The sequence below is a fragment of the Nycticebus coucang genome, chromosome 14, assembly GCF_027406575.1.
Source record: "Nycticebus coucang isolate mNycCou1 chromosome 14, mNycCou1.pri, whole genome shotgun sequence".
NCBI classification, from domain to species: domain Eukaryota; kingdom Metazoa; phylum Chordata; class Mammalia; order Primates; family Lorisidae; genus Nycticebus; species Nycticebus coucang.
Genome location: NC_069793.1, coordinates 38,191,589 through 38,212,216, shown reverse-complemented (window position 1 = coordinate 38,212,216; position 20,628 = coordinate 38,191,589). Strand labels below are relative to the sequence as shown.

The window sequence follows — 20,628 nt, the reverse complement described above, 5'->3', positions numbered from 1 at the left end:
CAGGGAAACTTCGGTCTAAAAGAAATCTTATTTGAGACACTAATATATGAGGTAATCTGCCTAAGGCTTGTGTTTATTTATAATATGGATACCATATGGAATAAAATATCTAGGAATAGTATAGCTGGGTTACGAGATAAGCGTATCATGTATTCTCGCTGCGAGTGAGAAATTGACCTTTGTTATATCAACCTCAACCTGCAGGGAATGAACCTGCTTCCTCAGACTTTTGCCAATGGAAACACTTTCATTTTTACCAACCTAATAGCCAAAAATATGTTTTTATATTTCTATTTTTATACATGTTAATTTTTAAATATTGGTATCTTTGGTCCATTAAGAGTTTATTTTGGTGTAAGTAGTAACCAAGTGGTTTTTTTTTTTTCCCTCAAATGGAAGCCTTTTCACTCAGCAAAATGGTAGCTCACTTCTGTCATATTGTACCTCTGTCTCACACTTGTGTCTGTCTGTGCACTCTGTTGTGTCTCATTGTCAAAATGTCTCTTTCTTCCCTAGTTCAAAACTTTTTAATTATTTTAATATAAAAATCAGTTTAATATATGGTGGCACTAGTAGGAGATCATAATTTAGAGAGACGCAAAGGAAAGATTCCTCCAAGAATGGGGACTGACTAATTTCACACCATGTTTTTAAAAGCCCCTCCAAACTGAGAGGAAGCCTCCATTATGTTATCTCCCAGGGAGTTCTAGAACTTGATTGGAATATGTGGGTAAAGCCTAACACTTCCTACTAATAGATGCTTTATAGTCAAACGTAAGCTCAAATGCTAACTAACCTAGCTGCTTAATAATTCTTTGTCCTTAATTTACTCTCTCTGAATATCTATTTCCTCATTCTAAATCGGCAATAGTAATACTTAGGTTGCCAAGTTACTTACAATAAGAGAGGATTTACTTCACACAAGCAGCAGAATCCAGTGACTGTGGTAGGCACCTGTGTTGCTGATATTTATTGGTGCCTGTCTCTACCGCTACCACAATGTTTGTCTACTCACCAAAGACAGACTAAAGCCTTTCATAATCCTGGGGCTATCTGCAAGTCCTCAGATCTAATATTAAGTTTTCTTTCATGGCCCCAAATTATAACTGTATCTGCTAAAAGATTGATCACTTACCCAGTTGGGGATCCAAGTCTTACTTTTTTTTAGAAATGTTCAGCTGGTGTTAGCAAGGGTAGGGTGGGAAACAGAGTGGGTCCAGCCAACTCTATTCACATATTGATATCATTTTCAGGGATGCTTCCAGATATAATTTTGTTGCTTAGAAGTTCTTATTCTTAATTATGGAATTGTTAGAATTCATGATTTATCTTTGAAAAATCCTAGAAAAAATGATTATAGTACTGATGTCAGGAAAATATTTCATAATATTTGATAGACACGTTCCATAATATATACGAAACATGTGGTGCTCATATTTTTTAACAAAATGTTATTTTGGAAAAAATTAGTAAAATGTATAGTGTGAATTTATAATATAACCTAGCAACGCTAGATATAGATCTCTAGAAGTGAAGATATAAAAAGTACACATAATGAATGATAAGTATTGACTCCCAAAATGTATTCATATAAAAAGCATTTATTGACACATACTCAATGCAAAGCCTCCTGCTGGGAAATATAAGGAGTAAAAATACATTTCTTTTCTTCCTTTGATGATGTTAATTGTCTTGAAAAATAGGAGCTATCTATGAAACATAATAATTTTTTTGTCTTTGGAGTCTGACAGTCTATGTTCTAATCCTGCCCCACCAAGATGTATGATCTGAAGATCTATAAATTTTCATTCTATCTTTTGTAAACTAGTGATAAGAACATCTATCTCAGTACTGATGATTGATGGGTTAAATGGAAAGGTACAAAGTGAAATACTGGGCACAAGTAATTATAACCCTTATTTTTAAAAATAAAGTGCTACACTTTGGTCAAGAACATTTATGAACTGGTATCTTGCGCTTGTGAATCACATACTATAACTATGTAACATTTCACTGTAATATTTTATGTAAATTCAATATAAAAAGTTTTAAATAATAGCTAATGCTTGGTGCTTACCACACTGCTAGCACATTCCAGCAATTGTTTCTAAGTGCTTTTACATATATTAATGCATTTAATACACATAGTTCTTTTATGCCCGTTTTACAGATGAGGAAATAAAGGCATATAGAAATTATGTAATTTATCTGCAGTTATACAGAAATAGTTACAAACTGATGAAGTAGTGATTTAAACCTTGCCAGTGTAGCTTCAGAGTCTGTGCTCTGAGTACTGTACTTTCCATCACCATTGGTATAGCTAGCATAGGGAAAAACAAGGACATCCTGAAAATGTACTCTGCTGAGAGCTTGCTCTCTGAATGCTGGCTCACACACATGTAAGCTGGATTTATAGTTAGCAGACTGAAGTGGGTGAAGTGAAGGGATGTGGGTATTGGGGTCTCATAGTTCTGCCTGCTACTTAGCCTCATCATGATCACAGTAGGTGTATGAACACCCAGTACACCAGGCCCTTATGTAATATAAAGAAGAAAAATAGGGGGAGGCACCCAGTTGTGGTCATACGATTTTCAGTGGTGCAGTTGGAATCAATTCCTGCCTGGGTCTTCTGCGTCCTCATCCATGCCCCTTTTTGCATTCTAGGCACGGCTCTTTTTACCAAACGGATTTTAGATTATTAAAGGACTGCCTCTAGCTCAAGAACATCATTACATGAAGAGGCAGACTCGTAAAAATTGTAGATCCCTTTCTCTTCCCTGTAAGTCACAAAGTCATCAGGATTAATTTCAGGAAAACTATAAATGGCTTACCTTCCAGCCTTCCCACTTTGGCCTACTTTTTTTAAGAAATAACTCAGTCTTACTATCATCTTCTTATCGCCATCACATATAAGAGTATGCTTATGCTAAAACCACACTTTTTGACTGAGGAACACATTCGTAAACAGAACTCATCTTCAGCATGATATAAAAGAGCAGTATATGAGTGTGCAGGGGTCAAGGTTTTTCATTCCCACAGCCCGGTCAACACCATGTGACCTTGGGCAAATCAGTTTGCCTCTGAGTCTCTCTACAAAATGAACAGCTTCAGCTGGGACAATGATCAAAAATCTATGATCTGCCCCTGTCAATTAGTAATTTTCTCCCTCAGACATCTTAATCCATTTATTGGATATATGTGGCAGAGTTCAGGGGGTCCTAAAAAAATCCTAGAAAAAAACTACAGGATTAGTCCTCTCCATGCAATAATTATGACCCCTGGCAAATCCTCTCCCTGGTTCATATTAGGGAGTCTTAAGTTATTAGGCTGGAACAGGCTCTTTGTGTCCTAATTATTTGTTTCCTTTGAAGTCCCACGAGTAAGATTGGACAGGAATAGAATCTGTGGATCAAAGCTATAGAGAAGATATTATCCTTATGAGCTGAACATGAATTCATTTCTAGAGAAACAGAACCACCCTTCGCCACGCAAATGTTTTCTGAAGTGCAAAGTTTTCAAGTGAAACACATTAGTTGCGATTTTCATTGACATCACCTTTTTGTTTGTGTGGGTTTGTAATACCAACATATTGAAAATAGGAGTAACTGAGAGAATGCCTGGAAGGCTATGTTAACCAGTGTGATGAAAGTGTGTCAAACGATCTGTGAAGCTAGTGAATGATGCCCCATGGTCATATCAATGTACACAGCTATGATTTAATAAAAAAATAAATGAATTATCACAATGTAAAAAAAAATAGGGGGAGCATGGAAAAGGTGAAATTGACCTTGATACTTACCAGTGCTGACAAACCCTTTTGTGGTATGCACTTATCAGAATAATATATTAAATTACAATATAATATATAGATAACTTTCCCTCCAGGAGGTAGAGTTTAAACCCTCTCACTGTCTTGAGAATGAACTATGCTTAGTGGCTAGAGAGAAAAAGAAAGAATTAGGAACTTTTCAGTGGAAAAGCCTGGAAAAGATCATATTACCAAAAGGGGGACACTTGACATCACCAAGAGCTGTCATGTGTCTTTCCTGCAGCTCTGTTAGGATATGAAGAAAATGGCACTTCTCTTCTGTGGTTGGCCTCCCCAGAACATGTAGCCCCAGGCTCAGCATGAGAAACACTTTAGGCAAACCCAGAGGGGGAGACATGCCATAAGATACCCACCTAGAGCCTCAAAACTGTCAAGGTTATGATCAACTGTGCAAAACTGTCCGGACCAGAGGAGACTAGGCATATATGAAAAACAAGTGCAATGGGGTGTGCTGGTTGGATCTTGGAGCAGAGCAAGGAAAACTGATGAAATTCAAATAGATTTGAGGTCCAGTTTATTGCAGTATACTAATGTCCTTTTCTTAGCTTTGTCAGATAAACCATGGTAGCGTAAGGAACAGTGCCAAGAACTGGGTGACGAGTGTGTATAATTCTCACACTGTTCACATGTTTTCAACAAATCTAACATTATATTCAAAAAAAATTTTTATTTAAAACAGTGTATTATAAACCTTGTGCCATAGTATTATTTTTCTGTTATCCAGATCATTGATGGATATAGAGTATTCCATAGCGTTTATTAAATGTGATCATAACTAACACAGATGTTGTCAGACACTAAGTGCAAATTAAGACTTAAATTTGTTATTATTGCTATTAAAATATCAATGAATATTTTACTACAGTTGATGAAAAGTTCCCATCTAATGTCCTCATACTTGTCATTTCTTTCTTCTTTTTCTTTTCTTTATGCATGTGATACGGAAATCCAGCTTTAGAATTCCCTGTATGATGTAAAGGGAGAGATGTTTGAGCAACTGAGGAGAAGAACGATACTGTGATTGCTCCTCTGTTCTCTTTCAGTGTCATCCTAGCGGCTGTTTGATAGACCTCTGCCTCCAGATGGGCGTCATTATGTTTTTGAAGCAAATATGGAACAACTTCATGGAATTGGGATACCCGTGAGCACATTATAGTTAAATTTGCCTTATGTGTCGTTACAAAGGATAGAGGTAGTAAGAACAGTGCTTAAGATGTGTCCTTGGTAATCAGAGAGGTGAGGGTTTAGTTCCCACACTGATTCTTACTAAATGTGTGACCATGTATAAATTAAACCTTTCTGAATCTGTTTCCACATCAGTAAAGAGAGATCAATGGTTATATCTACCTCAAGAATAACTGTAAATAGTCAGGCATTGTGGCGGGCGCCTGTAGTCTCAGCTACTTGGGAGGCTGAGGCAAGAGAATTGGGCCCAAGAGTTTGTGGTTGCTGTGAGCTGTGACGTCATGGCACTCTACCCAGGGCGACAGCTTGAGATTCTGTCTCAAAAAATAAAAAAATAAAAACTGTAAAGATTAAAGGAAATAATGGATGTAGAGTAATTTGTCCAATGCGTTATGACACCTGATGATATTTTTAAAACATTATTTGCTATATAGGTTCTGGAGGACAAAAATAATTTTCTGCTTTCTTTTGGCTATCAGCAGACTAAGGTGATGGTTATTGTGTAATAAGAAGAGCCTCCATCCCTCCCAAAGAACAAAACAAAGATAAAATCCTAGGATTGGAGGTCTTGTAGTCTTCGTTACAACTAAAGAAAGAAAATCATTAGACTAGGGTTGATTGTAACAGCATCAACACAATAGAATTCGGGTTTTGTCCTTTTAGAGAAGTTTTAAACTGTCCGTGAAATGATGACAGAAATACTAAATGCCCACTTTCCCATCTATTAAAATGTACTTCCCTTCAAAAACTACAGTCAATACAGGGTATTTTAAATGATGTGATATTTAGGCTTAGAGGACTAATCAACCACAGGTTACAAACATAACGATTTTGGGTGATTGCTTCATTATGGGGGAAGAGCTTGTTAACTGGTTGATGTTATAAATAGATTAGATGTCATCATCAAATTATACTCTGATTTTTTTTTTCTTGTAGGCCTACAAATTTTGTCAGGACTTTTCTGAGCAGAGACCTGGGGGTTGAACAAGTGACATTAACCCTGAATCTGCTATTAAGTGTTGTGTTAAATTACAGGCATGGACAATGGAGTTATCCAGACATGGTTAAGATTCCTTCTCGGTTCCTTGCTAAATTTGCTTACAATCCTTGGCCTCTCTGAGACAATTGTTTTTATTTATAAAATGGAAGATTGGGTGGTGCCTGTGGCTCAAGGAGTAGGGCACCAGCCCCATATACCAGAGGTGGTAGGTTCAAACCTGGCCTCGGCCAAAAACTGCAAAAAAAAAGATATAAAATGGAAGATTAAATGAGATGACCCAAAGGATTTTTAAACCTTTAAAAGAATTGTCAGATGCTTTTTGTAAGGAGGTGTTTATACTTATCATCAATATTCAAAACCGATCAAAGCAAATTTCTTCTAAAGGATGGAACATGGGGGAGACTGTCCATTGTTTGTACCCCTTTCCATCTTTGGCTCGCCTGTTTGAAACATAGGGTTTGGGAAACATCGTTTGAAAGTACCTGAGGAAATTATCAAATGCTTAGCGCAGGATATAACATTGTGAGTACTTAACAAGCACTATCAAGATGGTGTGGTAGTCACTGTAGTCTCTAAAAAAAAAAAAAAAGAATGATTCTTTTTCTTACCATTACCCATGGAATGATACACATTCTAGGTACTTCGGTCAGCACTTCTTCACGTTAGCCTTGACCAAGGCATCAGCCTGGTTAACATATATCAAATTCTAAGGGCAACGTGGCCCTTAGGGACATCCTGCTGGTGTTTTTCCAATACTTAGGCAAAGTCTTTGTTGAAGAAAATTTAGCAGGAGTACATCAGTCATTTAAAAAATGGCTTTATACCTTTCAAACCACAATTCCCTTTCTTCATGTAAAATTGAAGCAGAACCCAAATAAATATGAGGGAAGCAAGCATAGCTATCTCCATTCCAACCTCCAGCTTCATCTTCATGAGGCTCCAGAGGCAACCTCCCCGGGATGTGCTCTGAAACACCTCCTGGCAGTTTAGTCCATAACTAGGGTTATTCTTCCAATTGCCAACTGAGGCTTTAGGTTCATGAGTCATTAAAATTGAGAGTTCAGTATGGTTTACCAAGTTCTGTGATATTTAGCGCATCCTAGAGATAATTATCATCAAACTTGTAAATACTCCAATACGCAGGAGTATTGCATTGTGTACCAGGACATTTTTGAGTCACAATTTCAAAACTGCTCCTGTGCTAGAAAAAAAAAAAAAAAAAAAAACATACTGTCACTTTCTTTCCAGGTCTGGGAGATGGACTTATAAATACAGATCCATTCATTGCCTGGCAAATATTATTCAGTGTGGTAGCAGAATATAATCACTAACACTCAAAACTCATCATGTTATAAACTTAGAGAGGTAGGGCAGTGCCTGTGGCTAAAGAAGCAGGGCGCCAGCCCCATATACCGGAGGTGGCAAGTTCAAACCCAGCCCCAGCCAAAAAAAAAACACAAAAAACTGTAAACTTAAAGAGGTAAAAGAACTTGCTAAAAATCACATAGCTAATGCATTATAGAGTAGATAATATAACCTAGGTCTCTAAAACTCTGTCTAAAGATCAGTTATTTTTTCATATCATAAACTGGAGCATGATTTTATTCATATTCAGAAAGCACAACCAGAAGATTTGGAGTTATGAGCAATGAAGAGCCCCTACCTAACCCAAGAAGTGATATCAAAGTTTAAGTATTTATATGGGAGTGGAGTGGGAGACAGGAATCCTAGAAATGGGTGTTTGTCTAATTAATATTAAGGAGCACCTTAGTGATTAGGGGATGAATTTTTAGATAAATATGTAGATGTCTAAGAGAGTTCCAGAAGGCCTGGGTTCCATGCTAAACTTTTTCAAAAGTTTTTAGAATTGTTATTTAGACATTTTTTTAACTTTTAAACATTTTTAAAACTTTTTTTATTTCAAGTTGAGACAAATGCTTTCAATTTCCAGAAATACTTAGTGTAGTCCAAGGGTAATTCATGTTTCTTTTTGCTGAATGCATTGTCAGTTGAATTCAGATGCTTAAGTAGGTGTTCAAAAGCCATTGGTCTGTTCTGTGATGCAGGTTGATCCAGAACTGGTGGTCACGACATAAAATCAAGCAGGGAATACAGGATGCTTCCATATCTCAGTGGGAAAATGATTGGAATCTGCAGCCTATGAATATTCATGGACTAATGGATGAGTACTTAGAAATGGGTAAGGAAAGAACATTCTGCAGGATGAGTTGGGACTTCTCAATATGCTATTCCTACTTCACAAAAACTTTGGTTGAAAACCAAAAAAAAAAAAAAAAAAAACAAAAACCTGTTTTTTCCAATGCCAAGCATTCTAAAACATATCTGGGTCTTTATCTCCACAGAGATGGAGGTTAAGCAGAGCCTTGGAAGGCTTACACGTTTCATCCTCTGAGAGCCATAACATTTCTCCAAAATAAAAGATTTTCTCACAGTGGAACACCTTGCATTTGAGCAAATACAGGGTGTCCATAAAGTTCATGTGTGATTTAAAATAATTGTAATTTTACTTGTGCACAAACTTTATGGACACCCTGTATTTTGAAGAAACAGAATTAAGCTGGATCAATTCCGATTTTAAGTAATATACCATCCAACCCAAATCAGACAATAATGATTTTTAATGAAAAAATCTTTGCACGGATCCAGTCAGAGACTGAGCTTCTTTGGGAATCTTATTTATGTTAAGAAAATCGGTATTTCCATACCAGCTACTAAAAACACTGGGTGTTGCCTTGACATGGCTTTTCTGTGGGCTCCACTTTTCTCATCTACAAAAACAGAGGACAAGATTGGGTCTCTTGGGTCCGAAGCACTTTCCACCACCGCCACCTTCTTCCTCTTCTTCCTCTATCTTCTCTTCCTCCCTTCCTGCTACTCCTTTCCCACTTCCTCTCCCCTCTCTCTTCCTCTTGCTTCCCCTCCTCTTCCTTTTTCTTCTTCCTTCAAGCTGCACCATGTAGAGGGGGAAAGCACACTAGACCTTGAATCCATTCAGATCTGAATTCCTTCAGACCTGAGGATGGATGCAGGTGTTACCATCATCATCACTCTACCATTTAGCAAGTGTACCTAGTATAGAAACTAAAGTTTCTTCAACGTTAAAGCAAAATAAACCTATTTGCATTGTAGGGATGTTGGAAGGATTAAAGACAATTTTTCTAAGGCACTTACCTTGGCGCAAAGGAAGCACTCAATGAATGATACTGTTTATATGATTAACTTTCTAATGCTCTCCTTTTCCAGTTTTGCAGTTTGGCTTTACCACCATCTTTGTGGCAGCTTTTCCTCTGGCCCCTCTTTTGGCTTTGTTAAACAATATCATTGAAATCAGGCTGGACGCATACAAATTTGTCACCCAGTGGCGGAGGCCTCTACCAGCCCGAGCAACTGACATAGGTAAGATTCAGAAATGTGATGCTCTTGGAATTGCTAATGTCAAGAGGCCTGCTGTGGTTTGGATGTGCCCCCCCACACACACTTCACATATCGGAACTTCATCATCAATGGGATAGTGTTAAAATTGTGGACTTTAAGTCAGGAAGGCAGAGCCTGATGGATGGGACGAGGACACCTGTAACAGGACTTGGGGGGACGGGTTTATTTTCTTCTGCTTTTTCACTATGGGGGAACACAGCATCCATCTCCATTTTGCCTACTGCCTTCTGCCATGCGAGGACCCAGCAGCAAGGCCCCCATCACGGAAACCAGGAATCTCCAGACACCACATGTACTGGTGCCTGGATCTTGGACTTTCCAGTCTCCAGAACAGTGAAAAATAAATTTTTATTTTTGTTACAGCAGCACAAACTTCTAAAACAACATGGCTTGATCTTTCTTAGCATTATGCAGGCTTTTATTGCAGGAGCTTCCTCCAATTGTAACAAAACTTAATGGTTTTAGTTAACAAAACAATAAAATAAACTTTTAGTTGAGCATAGGTTGACATTAAAGATACTATTTAAACTTGTTTTAACTATGAATAAAAAAGATCTCCTATAAATCTTTCCATTTTAATAAGCTTAGCTCTGCCTCATTCTGTATAATTGCTGCAAAGATTTCTATTTTATGTGTATGACATTTACAAAAAAAATCAATATGCTAACTAGAGATGTTTACATTGCTTCAGGACTTCACTATTATAAACAACACCAAGATGAACATCTTCATGTATATTTTTCTGATTCTGTCCTTAGAATAAATTTCTAGAATGAAACGGTTGTTCAAAAACCATTCAGATTTAAAATATTTATACTTAATTTGGCAACATGTCCTCCAGAAATATACCCATTTACACTCCCACCGTAAGAGCATGAATATATACTTCCCCATTTTTTCAACAACTCCAGGCATAATTAAGGGTTTTTAATTGTTATTATATCCTTTTAAATCCAGAGAGGAAATTGGTATCTTCTATATTTACTTACATTTTTATAACTATGAAGTAACAATTTTTCACCTATAGTTTTCATCATTATTTTGTTTTTTAGATACATTGTATTATTCTATTTATATTTATTTGTTGGTTATTAACATTTTATGATTTTGTTTAAAGTACTGATTTTTCTAGAATTTCTTGTTGATGAAATGAGTTCCAGCTTTTTTTTCCTAATGATTACTTAATTTTCCCAAAAGTATTGATTAAATAATTCATTTTTTTTGGAACTTACTTGAATTGTTTCTTTTATCTTATTCTAAATTCCAAAATATACTTGTTCCATTGATCTGATGACTTATCCTGTCTACTGCTTTAATAAACAATAGTTTTGCAGTAGATAGTCTAAGTATATTAGAAAGAAATTTTATACTTTTTCTTTTGGTGATGTTTCTGGCTAATTTTGCAAGGTTACTTTTCCAGTTAATTTCACCCATTTGTATATTCCACAGTCACCAAAGTTATTTAAAATATAAGAATCTGTAGCGATTGAACAACATACAATTGGAGTTTTCATTTTTTGAAACAACTAAAATTGTTGCTGTCTTTGACTTTGATTTTGTTATAAACATAATATAAGCACATTAAAGAAAATCTAGAAAATAAATCAAGGAAAAAAATAACCTCGTATTCCAACTTTAGCTAGCACTTACCGCACCTTCCAATAGATTATTATTTTTTAAACTTTGTTGGATTTTACTTTGCTTAAGCCAGACAACACAAAAGTATAAAAAGAAACATAATAATTCTTCCCACCTTTACATTTCCTTTCTACCTCAGAGAATCAATGCCATGAATGTGGCAGGCATTCTTTGTCAAGATGTTTTTGCTCATACAAACATAACAAAAATGTATTTGTGCAATATACATGGTATGGGGGATTCTGCATTGTTTTTCCTTCACAAACATCCTCCAGCCCCCCAAATAATGATCTAATTTATTTTAATAGAGTAGTAATATTCATGATATAGATTACCGTAATTTTACAGTCATTTTCTTACTTTGTTTCCCTACTACAAGCAAGAATAAACACAAATATAATTATAGAGATAAATATAAACACAAACATAGATATTAAATATAATGCAGTAGAACATCCTTAGCTGACCACCTCCCTACATTAACCACCTCCTTACGTTGACCTAACTCTCATAGACCAGATATGCACCACTGCACATTATCAGTACAGTAGGCCTAGTTGTTACATTGACCACCTCCATACGGTGACCAGTTACAGTCCCGTGGGTAGTAGCTTTCAGAGGTTCTACTACTTATCTTATTTTCATATATGGGTGTGTGAGTGTTTATATACAGTGTATTAAAATGTATTCATATTTAATTTTACAAGACATCAGATTAATTACCAAAAAGGGTGTAACAAGTCATACTTCCAACAATGTAAAAGATTATTGTTTCCACAATCCCTAAATAGCATAAGATATTATTAATACTTTCATATGTTATACTTCAAAAAAAATCTTCTTTTTGAATAGCATCATTCTAAGTACTGGTGATTGAAAACGTTTAAAAAATAGTTAAAGTTTTAGGATTTTTTTTTTTTTGGATATTTGGTATATTATCCTTTTGTTGGAGTTTATAAAGCACATATTTCTTCCAGGCTATTTTTTTCCCTGAAAATTGTGACTTTTTAAAAAACAAATGCAATTTCAATGTATTCAAATTGTTTTATGAATTCTGATTTCTTGTCTTTTGATCTTCCTAATGAGGTAACCTTTTACATCCCTTTTAAAAACTTTTAAAAATATACCTCCATGTAGCCATATCATAAAGATTTTAAGAAACAAGGAGGAAGAAAGAAAGTTACCCTGTTATTCAATCACCTTTAGCATTTTTAAATATTTTTTTCCAGGACTTTTTTTTCCTCATTGATATTTTTACAGGTAAATTTAATTCTATTTGAAACACCAGTTTTGACTATGATCAGTAATACATTGATTCCTTACACTGTGTATCCTTAAAGCTCTTTTCTGTGGTCATATAATCCCGGATTGACCTCCTCAAAAGTAGAAAATGTCGACTAGTAAGTTGCAAGTACACCAAACTTGTTTTACTTTTCTTGTATTTTGAAGAAAATTTTGAAGAAAATTTCTTGTATTTGAAAATTTAGATATTTCAGGGTGTATGCAACCATGTAGAACTTGAAGTATTTTTATGTATAGATTTTTATTGCCATAGCAAGTTCTGTATATTAGGCTTGGAAACATCCTGCACACCTGTGCCATGTCTCACTGTTACAGACATGAGCCAGGTCCTGATTGCATTCAATTTTTAAATCTTTCTACCTTAAAGGGGGTCTACCTTAATTCTCTGGGGAAAAAAAAAAACTATATTCTGTAGCTGTAATATCTGCAGTGAAATGAAATACTATATTAAGAAAGCAAATAATGGATAGCGCTTTGGACCCAACATAAGTAAAAATTCCTTCCAGAAAAGACTGAATAGAGCATTTTCATATTTTTCATTTTTATTCACTACCTTTAATCTTTCTCCTATTTAGGTATCTGGCTTGGAATTCTTGAAGGAATTGGAATATTGGCTGTGATCACCAATGCTTTTGTAATTGCTATCACATCTGATTACATCCCACGCTTTGTTTATGAATACAAATATGGGCCCTGTGCAAACCATATAAGACAGAATGAAAAGTAAGGTTGAAATGTATACATTTTCCTAAATATATTTTATGTTTGTTATTAAAATGGGAACTTGTGGGAAGTTTTATTTTGTGTCCATTATTGTTTCCAAGCATTGCATTGGTAACGTGTTTATTAGATGAAATCAAGCAAGGTTAAAAAAATGGTATTTTTTACAGCAAATAATTGTAGTCTCTCATTTTTTTTAACTTGGAAATGCATCACTGGTATCAAAATGTTAAAGCATTATAATGTATTTAGAAGTCAAATGCTAGAACTGGAAGAAATCTTAGAAATTCTGCAGTGCAACCTTCTTACTGTGTAAATGGTGGATTGACACCCTGGTTGATCAAATTGCTGAAGGGCACAAAGCTGGTTTGTGGGGAGATATGTAATAAGAAGCAACTTTAAACTATACAAGTAGAGATTTTAAAAGGAATTTATAGCTAAGAGTGGTGTTAAGGAGGCCTAAAAAGTTTTCTTGGACCTGTCTCCCATGCATTTTCTGTCAAAATTTAGAGCAGGGTTCTTAAACCTTTGCACTGTTGACATTTTATATTAGGTAATTCTATATTTTGAGGGAGGAAAGGGGGCTGTGTTGTGCATTGTAGGATGTTTAGCAGCTCCCTTGGCCTCTACCTAGTGGATACCAGTAGCAGCCTCCCTATTTCCCAAGTTGTAACAACTAAAAATATCTCCAAGCACTGTCAGATGATCCCTGGGGAAGGAAGGTGGGAACCACTGAGTTTAGAAAAGTGCTTGAGAAGACATAGTTTTTTTATGTCTTTCCTTATTGAAAGAACGTATTGGGCTAGAACATGGGACGGGATTAGATATGGGAAACAGGGCTGAAGAGATGAAGAGGTGAGCCTTACGTGTGAGAGTTGTGATGGGAGAAGCTACTTCTGCTCTTTCCTTCTGGAACAGGTGTGGGGTGTGGCTGAGCCAGGTGCAGGACGTGTGCCAGACTGGACGAGCCCCGGTTTAGGATATAGTTAATAGTTATGAATGGATGCTTTCTCAGAATACTGAAATGCCTTTCTGAATACACATATCTCAGTTCTTCCAAGAGAGGAAATGAAAGCATGAGTATTATTTTATTTTATATTTTGGTGTCTTATCAAGAGATTTTACCCTAAAGTCAGACACTTAGGTTTGAGGTCTAGCTGCCTTTCTCTCATAGGCATATCATCAATCTGGACCTAATCAGTTCTTTAAAAAAAAGTAGGATCTAAGATAACACCTTATGAACTGTAAAACACTATATAAGATGGGTTTTAGTATTAATGATGAAAAACCAAAAAAATTCTTTTTTTTCTTAAAAGTCTATTAAATTCTCTTTTTCTATAAGGGTCTATAAGTCTATAAAATTTTCTATAAGATTCTAAAAGTCTATAAAATTCTCTTTTTTCATAATAGTCTATTTTAGAATCTATTGAAAGCTATTAAACCCGTTAAGGGTATAAAATACAGTAGAACTTCCGTAGTTGACCACCTCCCTACAGTGACCACCTCCTTAACTTGACCTAATTTTCATAGACCAGACACACACCCCATGTATTCAGTGTACAGCAGGCCTAGTTCCTTATGTTGACCACCTCCATATGTTAACCAGTGTGTTACAGTCCCTTGGGTGGTCAACTTACAGAGGTTCTCCTATACATAAAACATTTCTATCTGACCATTATTAGCTTTTTTGACCTCCCCTTAAATTTACATTGTACATATTTTTTCCATGCATAAATTGACCCTAATAGAAGCCTTATGAGGTATTCTATACAGTGAGAACAATCGTAAGTTTATTCATAGTTACTTGTCAAAGGTTTCCTGGAGCTTAAGTTATGTCTCTGCTTCAGTGACAGGAGACAGAGCGGCAGATTTGGTCACGTAGGTAGGCTTGTTTGGCAGTCCTGTCACTAGAACACTATTTGCTAGTGTCTTTACTGCCACCTAGTGGCAAATAACGTAAGGTTGACTGGGCATCCATTAGCCTTTACATTTCAGGAACTGCCTTTCATGTAGATAGCACCTGACCCCTTCTCTGTACTCAAGATTTAGCGATGTAGACTAATTTCAAGCAAAGACGTGGAGGGCTTATGAGACCTTGACACCACATGTTCAGAGGGGAACGCTGTTGATTCATGTCTTTCCAGCTGTGCTTAGTAGCTAAATTGGAATACATTCATTCAGATTGGAAATTTTCAGAGCAAGATGGAAGAGGGACAAGGCAATGAAGACAATGGCAAAAGAGTGGTTGAAGTGAAAAATTACATGCTCTGGTATGAACAAAGAAGCGAATTAAGAGAGCATGACCCTGTAATTAAGATATCAAAGTTTAAAATGAGATGGACGTGTATTTGAATCCAGGTCCTAGCAACTATTTGTCCTAGGGCAGTGGTTCTCAATATGTGATCTGCACATATTCCTCAGAGGTCCATGAGGTCAGTACAGTTTTATAATGATACTAAAACATTATTTGCCTTTCTCACATATTTACATTTTCACTGATGGTGCAAAAAGAATAGTGAATAAACTATCTGGTGGATTTGCATGAGTCCAAGCAGGGGCACCAAACACTATTAGTAATGACTACATTACTCATGAACAACAATTAAAGAGTATTAAGAAATTCAGTATGTCTCCATTGCAGCATTAATAATCATTATTTTAATAAAATCTCCATTTTTAGTAAATGTCTTTGCTAAGTATTCTGTGTGACAAAATGGGAAGTGTGAATAAAGCACTTCTGCTTCATAGCGAAGTATGTCTCAAGGAAAGCACTTGGAATAGCAAACTGAGTAAAGGTTTTTCCCACATGAAATGATGAGTGCCAGACAAACTGTAATTATTCAGACTTGGGGATAGAGCAGACACTCTTTTAAAGCATAAAACTACTAACTGTCATTTAAAGGGGAAAGTTGATAGTAAGTATTTCTTACCACTGATAAAGTTCAAGCTTTGAAATGAAAATTAGAATTTTAGATAACTTTTATCTACCACCGTGAGCTTGGAAGCTTCCCAGTACTCACAGAATTATTTTTTCTGAAAGAAATAAATGGTGATATCAATAGTTGTGATTTTTTGCCTAGTCTGTAATAAAGATATGTCAACATTTGGAAGATATGCGTAATTGTAAGAGCAAATGTTTTCCAGGTGACCCATATTTGACGTTAGAAAATCACGCATGAATAAAAGATGAATTTAAAATACGAGCTATACTTATAGGTTTTAATATAACAACATAAAATTTTCATTTATATGGTTTAAGATGTTACATTGGAACTAAACTTTAAGAAATATCACATATAGAATTTTGGTGGAATGTCAATGAAAAATATCCATGGTTATCTGAAAAGCTATTAAAATAGTCCTTTTACTTATCTATGTGAGGTCATATTTTCATAAATAAAGAAAAATTGTAACAAATTTAATATAGAAGCAGATATGAGAATCTAGCTGTCTTCTGTGAAAACTGACACCAAAGGAATTTGCAAACCTATAAAACAATGTCATTTTCATTACAGTTTTCTTTTGTAAAATATAACTATTTTTCTTTAAAATATGTCACATTAATTTTTAATGGGTTTGATAGTTGTTTTAAGCTCATCTTGTTATCGTCTAGTTATTTTGAGTTCATCTTTTCCATCCTTAGTGGTCGTACAAACCATTTGGCCAGTCATTACCATCACGTCCTTTGTCATACAGCCTTGGCAGAATCACATCCCTGCTCCTCCAAACTCTTTTTGTCTACTGTGCACTGCACCCAGGCAGCTTGTACATGCAGCAAAACAATCACACTGACTAGTTTCACTTTGAACTTTTATCGGGTACCTGTATGGACCTGACAAACATACTTTATTTACCTAGTCCATTTGCTGTTCTACTTTGCAGAGAAGTTTTCCACGACTTCACTTTGCTCCCCAGATCCTCAGCTCCTCTTTCCTTATTCCCACTCTCACCTAATCTTGCTTCCTACTTAACTAGGAAAAGTGAACCAATTAAAAAATAACTTTCACAGATGTCCATTTTCACATCTCCCTCCCTACAGAATGTCTTCTGTACAGTCTGCCTTCTCTGAGTTCCTAGAATAGAACTGTGTTCCTACGGAAGGCAAAATCTCTCCACCGTGCCCTAAATCTCTTTTTTCCTAAGAACATCATTCTAGTAATTCCTCCCTTTCTCTTATACATTACCGACTTTGCCTCTGTTGTCTTTTTCACATTGACATTGGAACAGACCCCTGTTCTTTCCATCGGTATGTACAGTCCTCCCTGGTCTACCACCTGCCAGTGACGTCTCCATGTCTTTGCTCTCATCTGTAACAACAACACGTCAGAAGAGTTTTCTGTTCCTGCATTCCTCCCAACCTCTTCACCTTTAAACGCTGTCCAGTAAGACTTAATGCCCCAATACCCAACCAGAATTTCACAATGACTTTCACATTGTCAAACCCACGTGTCAATGTCCAGTTCTCCCATCACTTGGGGTATGAGAAACATTTGAACTAATCAGTCACATTTGCTAATTCTCATCTCTCAACTTAATTTTTGGGGTGCCCTCATGACTGCCAATCAACTCCTAATCTTTACTCATATGGTATCTTCTTAACAAGGTCTACCGTAAGGACCCTATTAGAAATGTTAACCCCCAAATCCCACTCCCTTCTTTATGTTAATCTGTTATGATGAAAGGCAGGGTTTACACTCTTTTCTTCAAGGATACCTGATTTCTCCAACACCATTTGTTGGAAAGACAGCTCTTGCACTACTGGATTGCAGTGGCATTTTTGTCATAAATCAGGTGGTAGTGTTTTTGTGGATCTGTTTTTGAACTTTCTCCTCATTTCCATTGTTCTATTTATCTTTTCTTGCATGAACACCACTGTGACTTAGTTACTGTAGCTTTATGTCAAGACAAAATTAAGTGCTATGAACTTCCAAACATTTTCTTCTTGAGCATTGCTTCTCTGGTATAGATATTTTTCATTTGCAAATAAGCTTTAGATTCCATTTATCAGTTACCATTTTACAAGATCTGAGAGAACTGACATTTTAATAATCCTTGAACATACTATCTGATTCCATTTAATTAGGTCTTCATTGAATGATCTGAGAAATGTTTTTTTTGTTTGTTTGTTTGTTTGTAGATTCCAGTGTAGAGATCCAATGCATATTTTTTAGATTTATTCCTAAGTATTTGGTATTTGTAGTGTCACCATAAATGGTATTTCTTTAAATTTCATTTTCTTTTTGTCTGCTGCTACTATCTAGAAATAGTTATTTTTCTATATTGATGTTTTATCTCTGTAGCGACCTTAACTACATTAATTCAAATTATTGTAGATTAGTTTATGTTTTCTATGTACACAGTTATGCCATATGTGAATGACAGATTTGTGTATTCTTTCTATATGTTAATTACATTATATTCTTTTCTTCTACTTATGTAAATTATGTTGAATAGAAATGGTAACAATGGAAATGTCTGTCTTATTTCTGACCTTAGGGGAATGAGTTCAGCGTGTTTGGCATCTCACTGTTACATAGGATATTAACTGTATATATGTTTTCGTGTGGGATTCCTTATCAGATTAAGATTTTACCAGATTTTTTGTTTGTTCAGTGGCATTTATTATGAATGGCAGTTTAGTTTTATCAAATATTTGTTTCTTTATTCATATGATCATATGATTTCCTCCTTTTGTTCCATTAATGTAGTGAATTTTATTGATCGATTTTAATGTGATAGGAAAAACACTCACATCAGGAGAATTAACTCCTCTTGGTCATGAGCTTCACTTCTGGCCTGTGGAGTTTTGTTTTTGTTTTGTTTTGTTTTGTTTGTTTTTTGTTTTGGGCTGGGGCCAGGTTTGAACCCACCACCTCCGGTGTATGAGGCCGGCACCCTACTCCTTTGAGCCACAGGCACTGCCCTGGCCTGTGTAGGTTTTAAACTCATCTTGCTACCCAATATTTTTCAAAACTTTGAGAGGCTAACTGGCTGTGTGTTAGTGACTGGCCCCCTCTCTCTAGCAGGACGTGTAGCAGGCCTTTTTCTCTTAAAAGTCTGTCAGACTCTGGAAGACTTCGTTTTACCTTTTGAATGCTTCGAATTCACCCCCATTCCCACCCTCATCTTCCCAGGCTACCAGAGGACTTAGAAAATATCTTGTGAGGAAAACATCCAAGCATTTGGGGTTCCTCTAATTTACAGCCTATCACCTAAGCCTCATGCAGTTTTATATACCTTTGGTAGAGCCCTCGACTTTGTTGAGCCTAATCCTCAGTATTCATCCAGATTTGACAAGCAAATGCTTCTCGAGGAGAAGAAAGAACATCAGTGACCACTAGCTTACCTAAGCAGTTTCTTTTTCTAAAACTTTTATTGCTCCAGTTCTTATTTCCACACATCTTCAGTGTCTTTAAAAATATGATTTTTGTTCCCGGGGGGGTCTTGACCTACCACCATTACTACTGCAGGAGTTCTCATCTGGAAAAACCACTCTACTTCAATTTTCATTGCACTTACTCCTTTTAACATTCTGTACAATTTACTTTTAATTATTTTTATTGTATGTCTGTCTCCCCCCACCCCTGCAACAACATAAGCTCCAGGGGGATAATAATTTTTGCTTACTTTGTTCACTATTGAATGCCAATCAAAAGGTCTTTTTCTAACAAAGTATATGTCTTCAACAAATATACATGGAATAAGTTAATAAATGATAATGTTTACTGACTACTTAATTATAATTAACCAAAGACCATTATATGCATGCATATTCATGAAATGCTTTTTACAGATTTTTAATGCATAGGAAGCAATTAGAAGAATGTCTAGGGCCTGGTAACCACTTAATAAATGGTAAACTGTTTGAAAGGGCAAAACTGGAACTATTAGGAGAAAATGACAGGGCAAGAGTCTGTCTCATTAAAGTTCAATTACAGATGTGATGAGAGTTAGGGAGTGGAATAAGAGAGATAAGTTGCTAGTTCATAAGTAGAATGGAAGGAATATTTATAAAATATAGGTTGGAAGGCATTTATAAAATCTTTCTCATTTGTAATGAAGAATGTGGACTAGAAATTTATGAATCACTGAATCTCATGGTATTTCTTTCTTTTCTTCCAGTTGCTTATTGGGTTATGTCAACAATAGCCTCTCCTTCTTTAACCTGAGTGAGCTGGGAATGGGCAAATCTGGTTACTGCAGGTACTTACTTACAGTTACCTCTCCGTCCCCTTCCCTCTACATTTTAATAATCCCATTTAAACTGTCAGTTGGCATTTTGGCAAAGCAAAATTATTTACGGCCCTTCGCCATTCTTTCATCTTTATTCTTTACTCTCTTTGTTTTGGGGGATTTCAGGTACCGAGACTACAGAGGGCCCCCTTGGAGTTCCAAACCCTATGAGTTTACCTTACAATACTGGCACATCCTCGCTGCTCGGTTGGCCTTCATTATCGTATTTGAGGTTAGTCCCAAACTAAAAAGAAAATGTCTGTAG

The 20,628-nt window shown here is 35.9% G+C and overlaps 1 protein-coding gene across 4 annotated transcripts in view; it reads left to right on the top strand.

The window, feature by feature from the left end:
- ANO3 (anoctamin 3) overlaps window positions 1–20,628 on the top strand; it is a 448,518-nt gene that overhangs the window by 421,943 nt on the left and 5,947 nt on the right. For all 4 annotated transcript variants that reach the window (XM_053562431.1, XM_053562432.1, XM_053562433.1 and 1 more), the window contains 6 exons: window positions 4,873–4,970; window positions 8,081–8,214; window positions 9,279–9,431; window positions 12,986–13,133; window positions 20,253–20,333; window positions 20,490–20,595. In XM_053562431.1, the coding sequence (XP_053418406.1) occupies window positions 4,873–4,970; window positions 8,081–8,214; window positions 9,279–9,431; window positions 12,986–13,133; window positions 20,253–20,333; window positions 20,490–20,595 (720 nt within the window). The remainder of the gene's footprint in view (window positions 1–4,872; window positions 4,971–8,080; window positions 8,215–9,278; window positions 9,432–12,985; window positions 13,134–20,252; window positions 20,334–20,489; window positions 20,596–20,628) is intronic.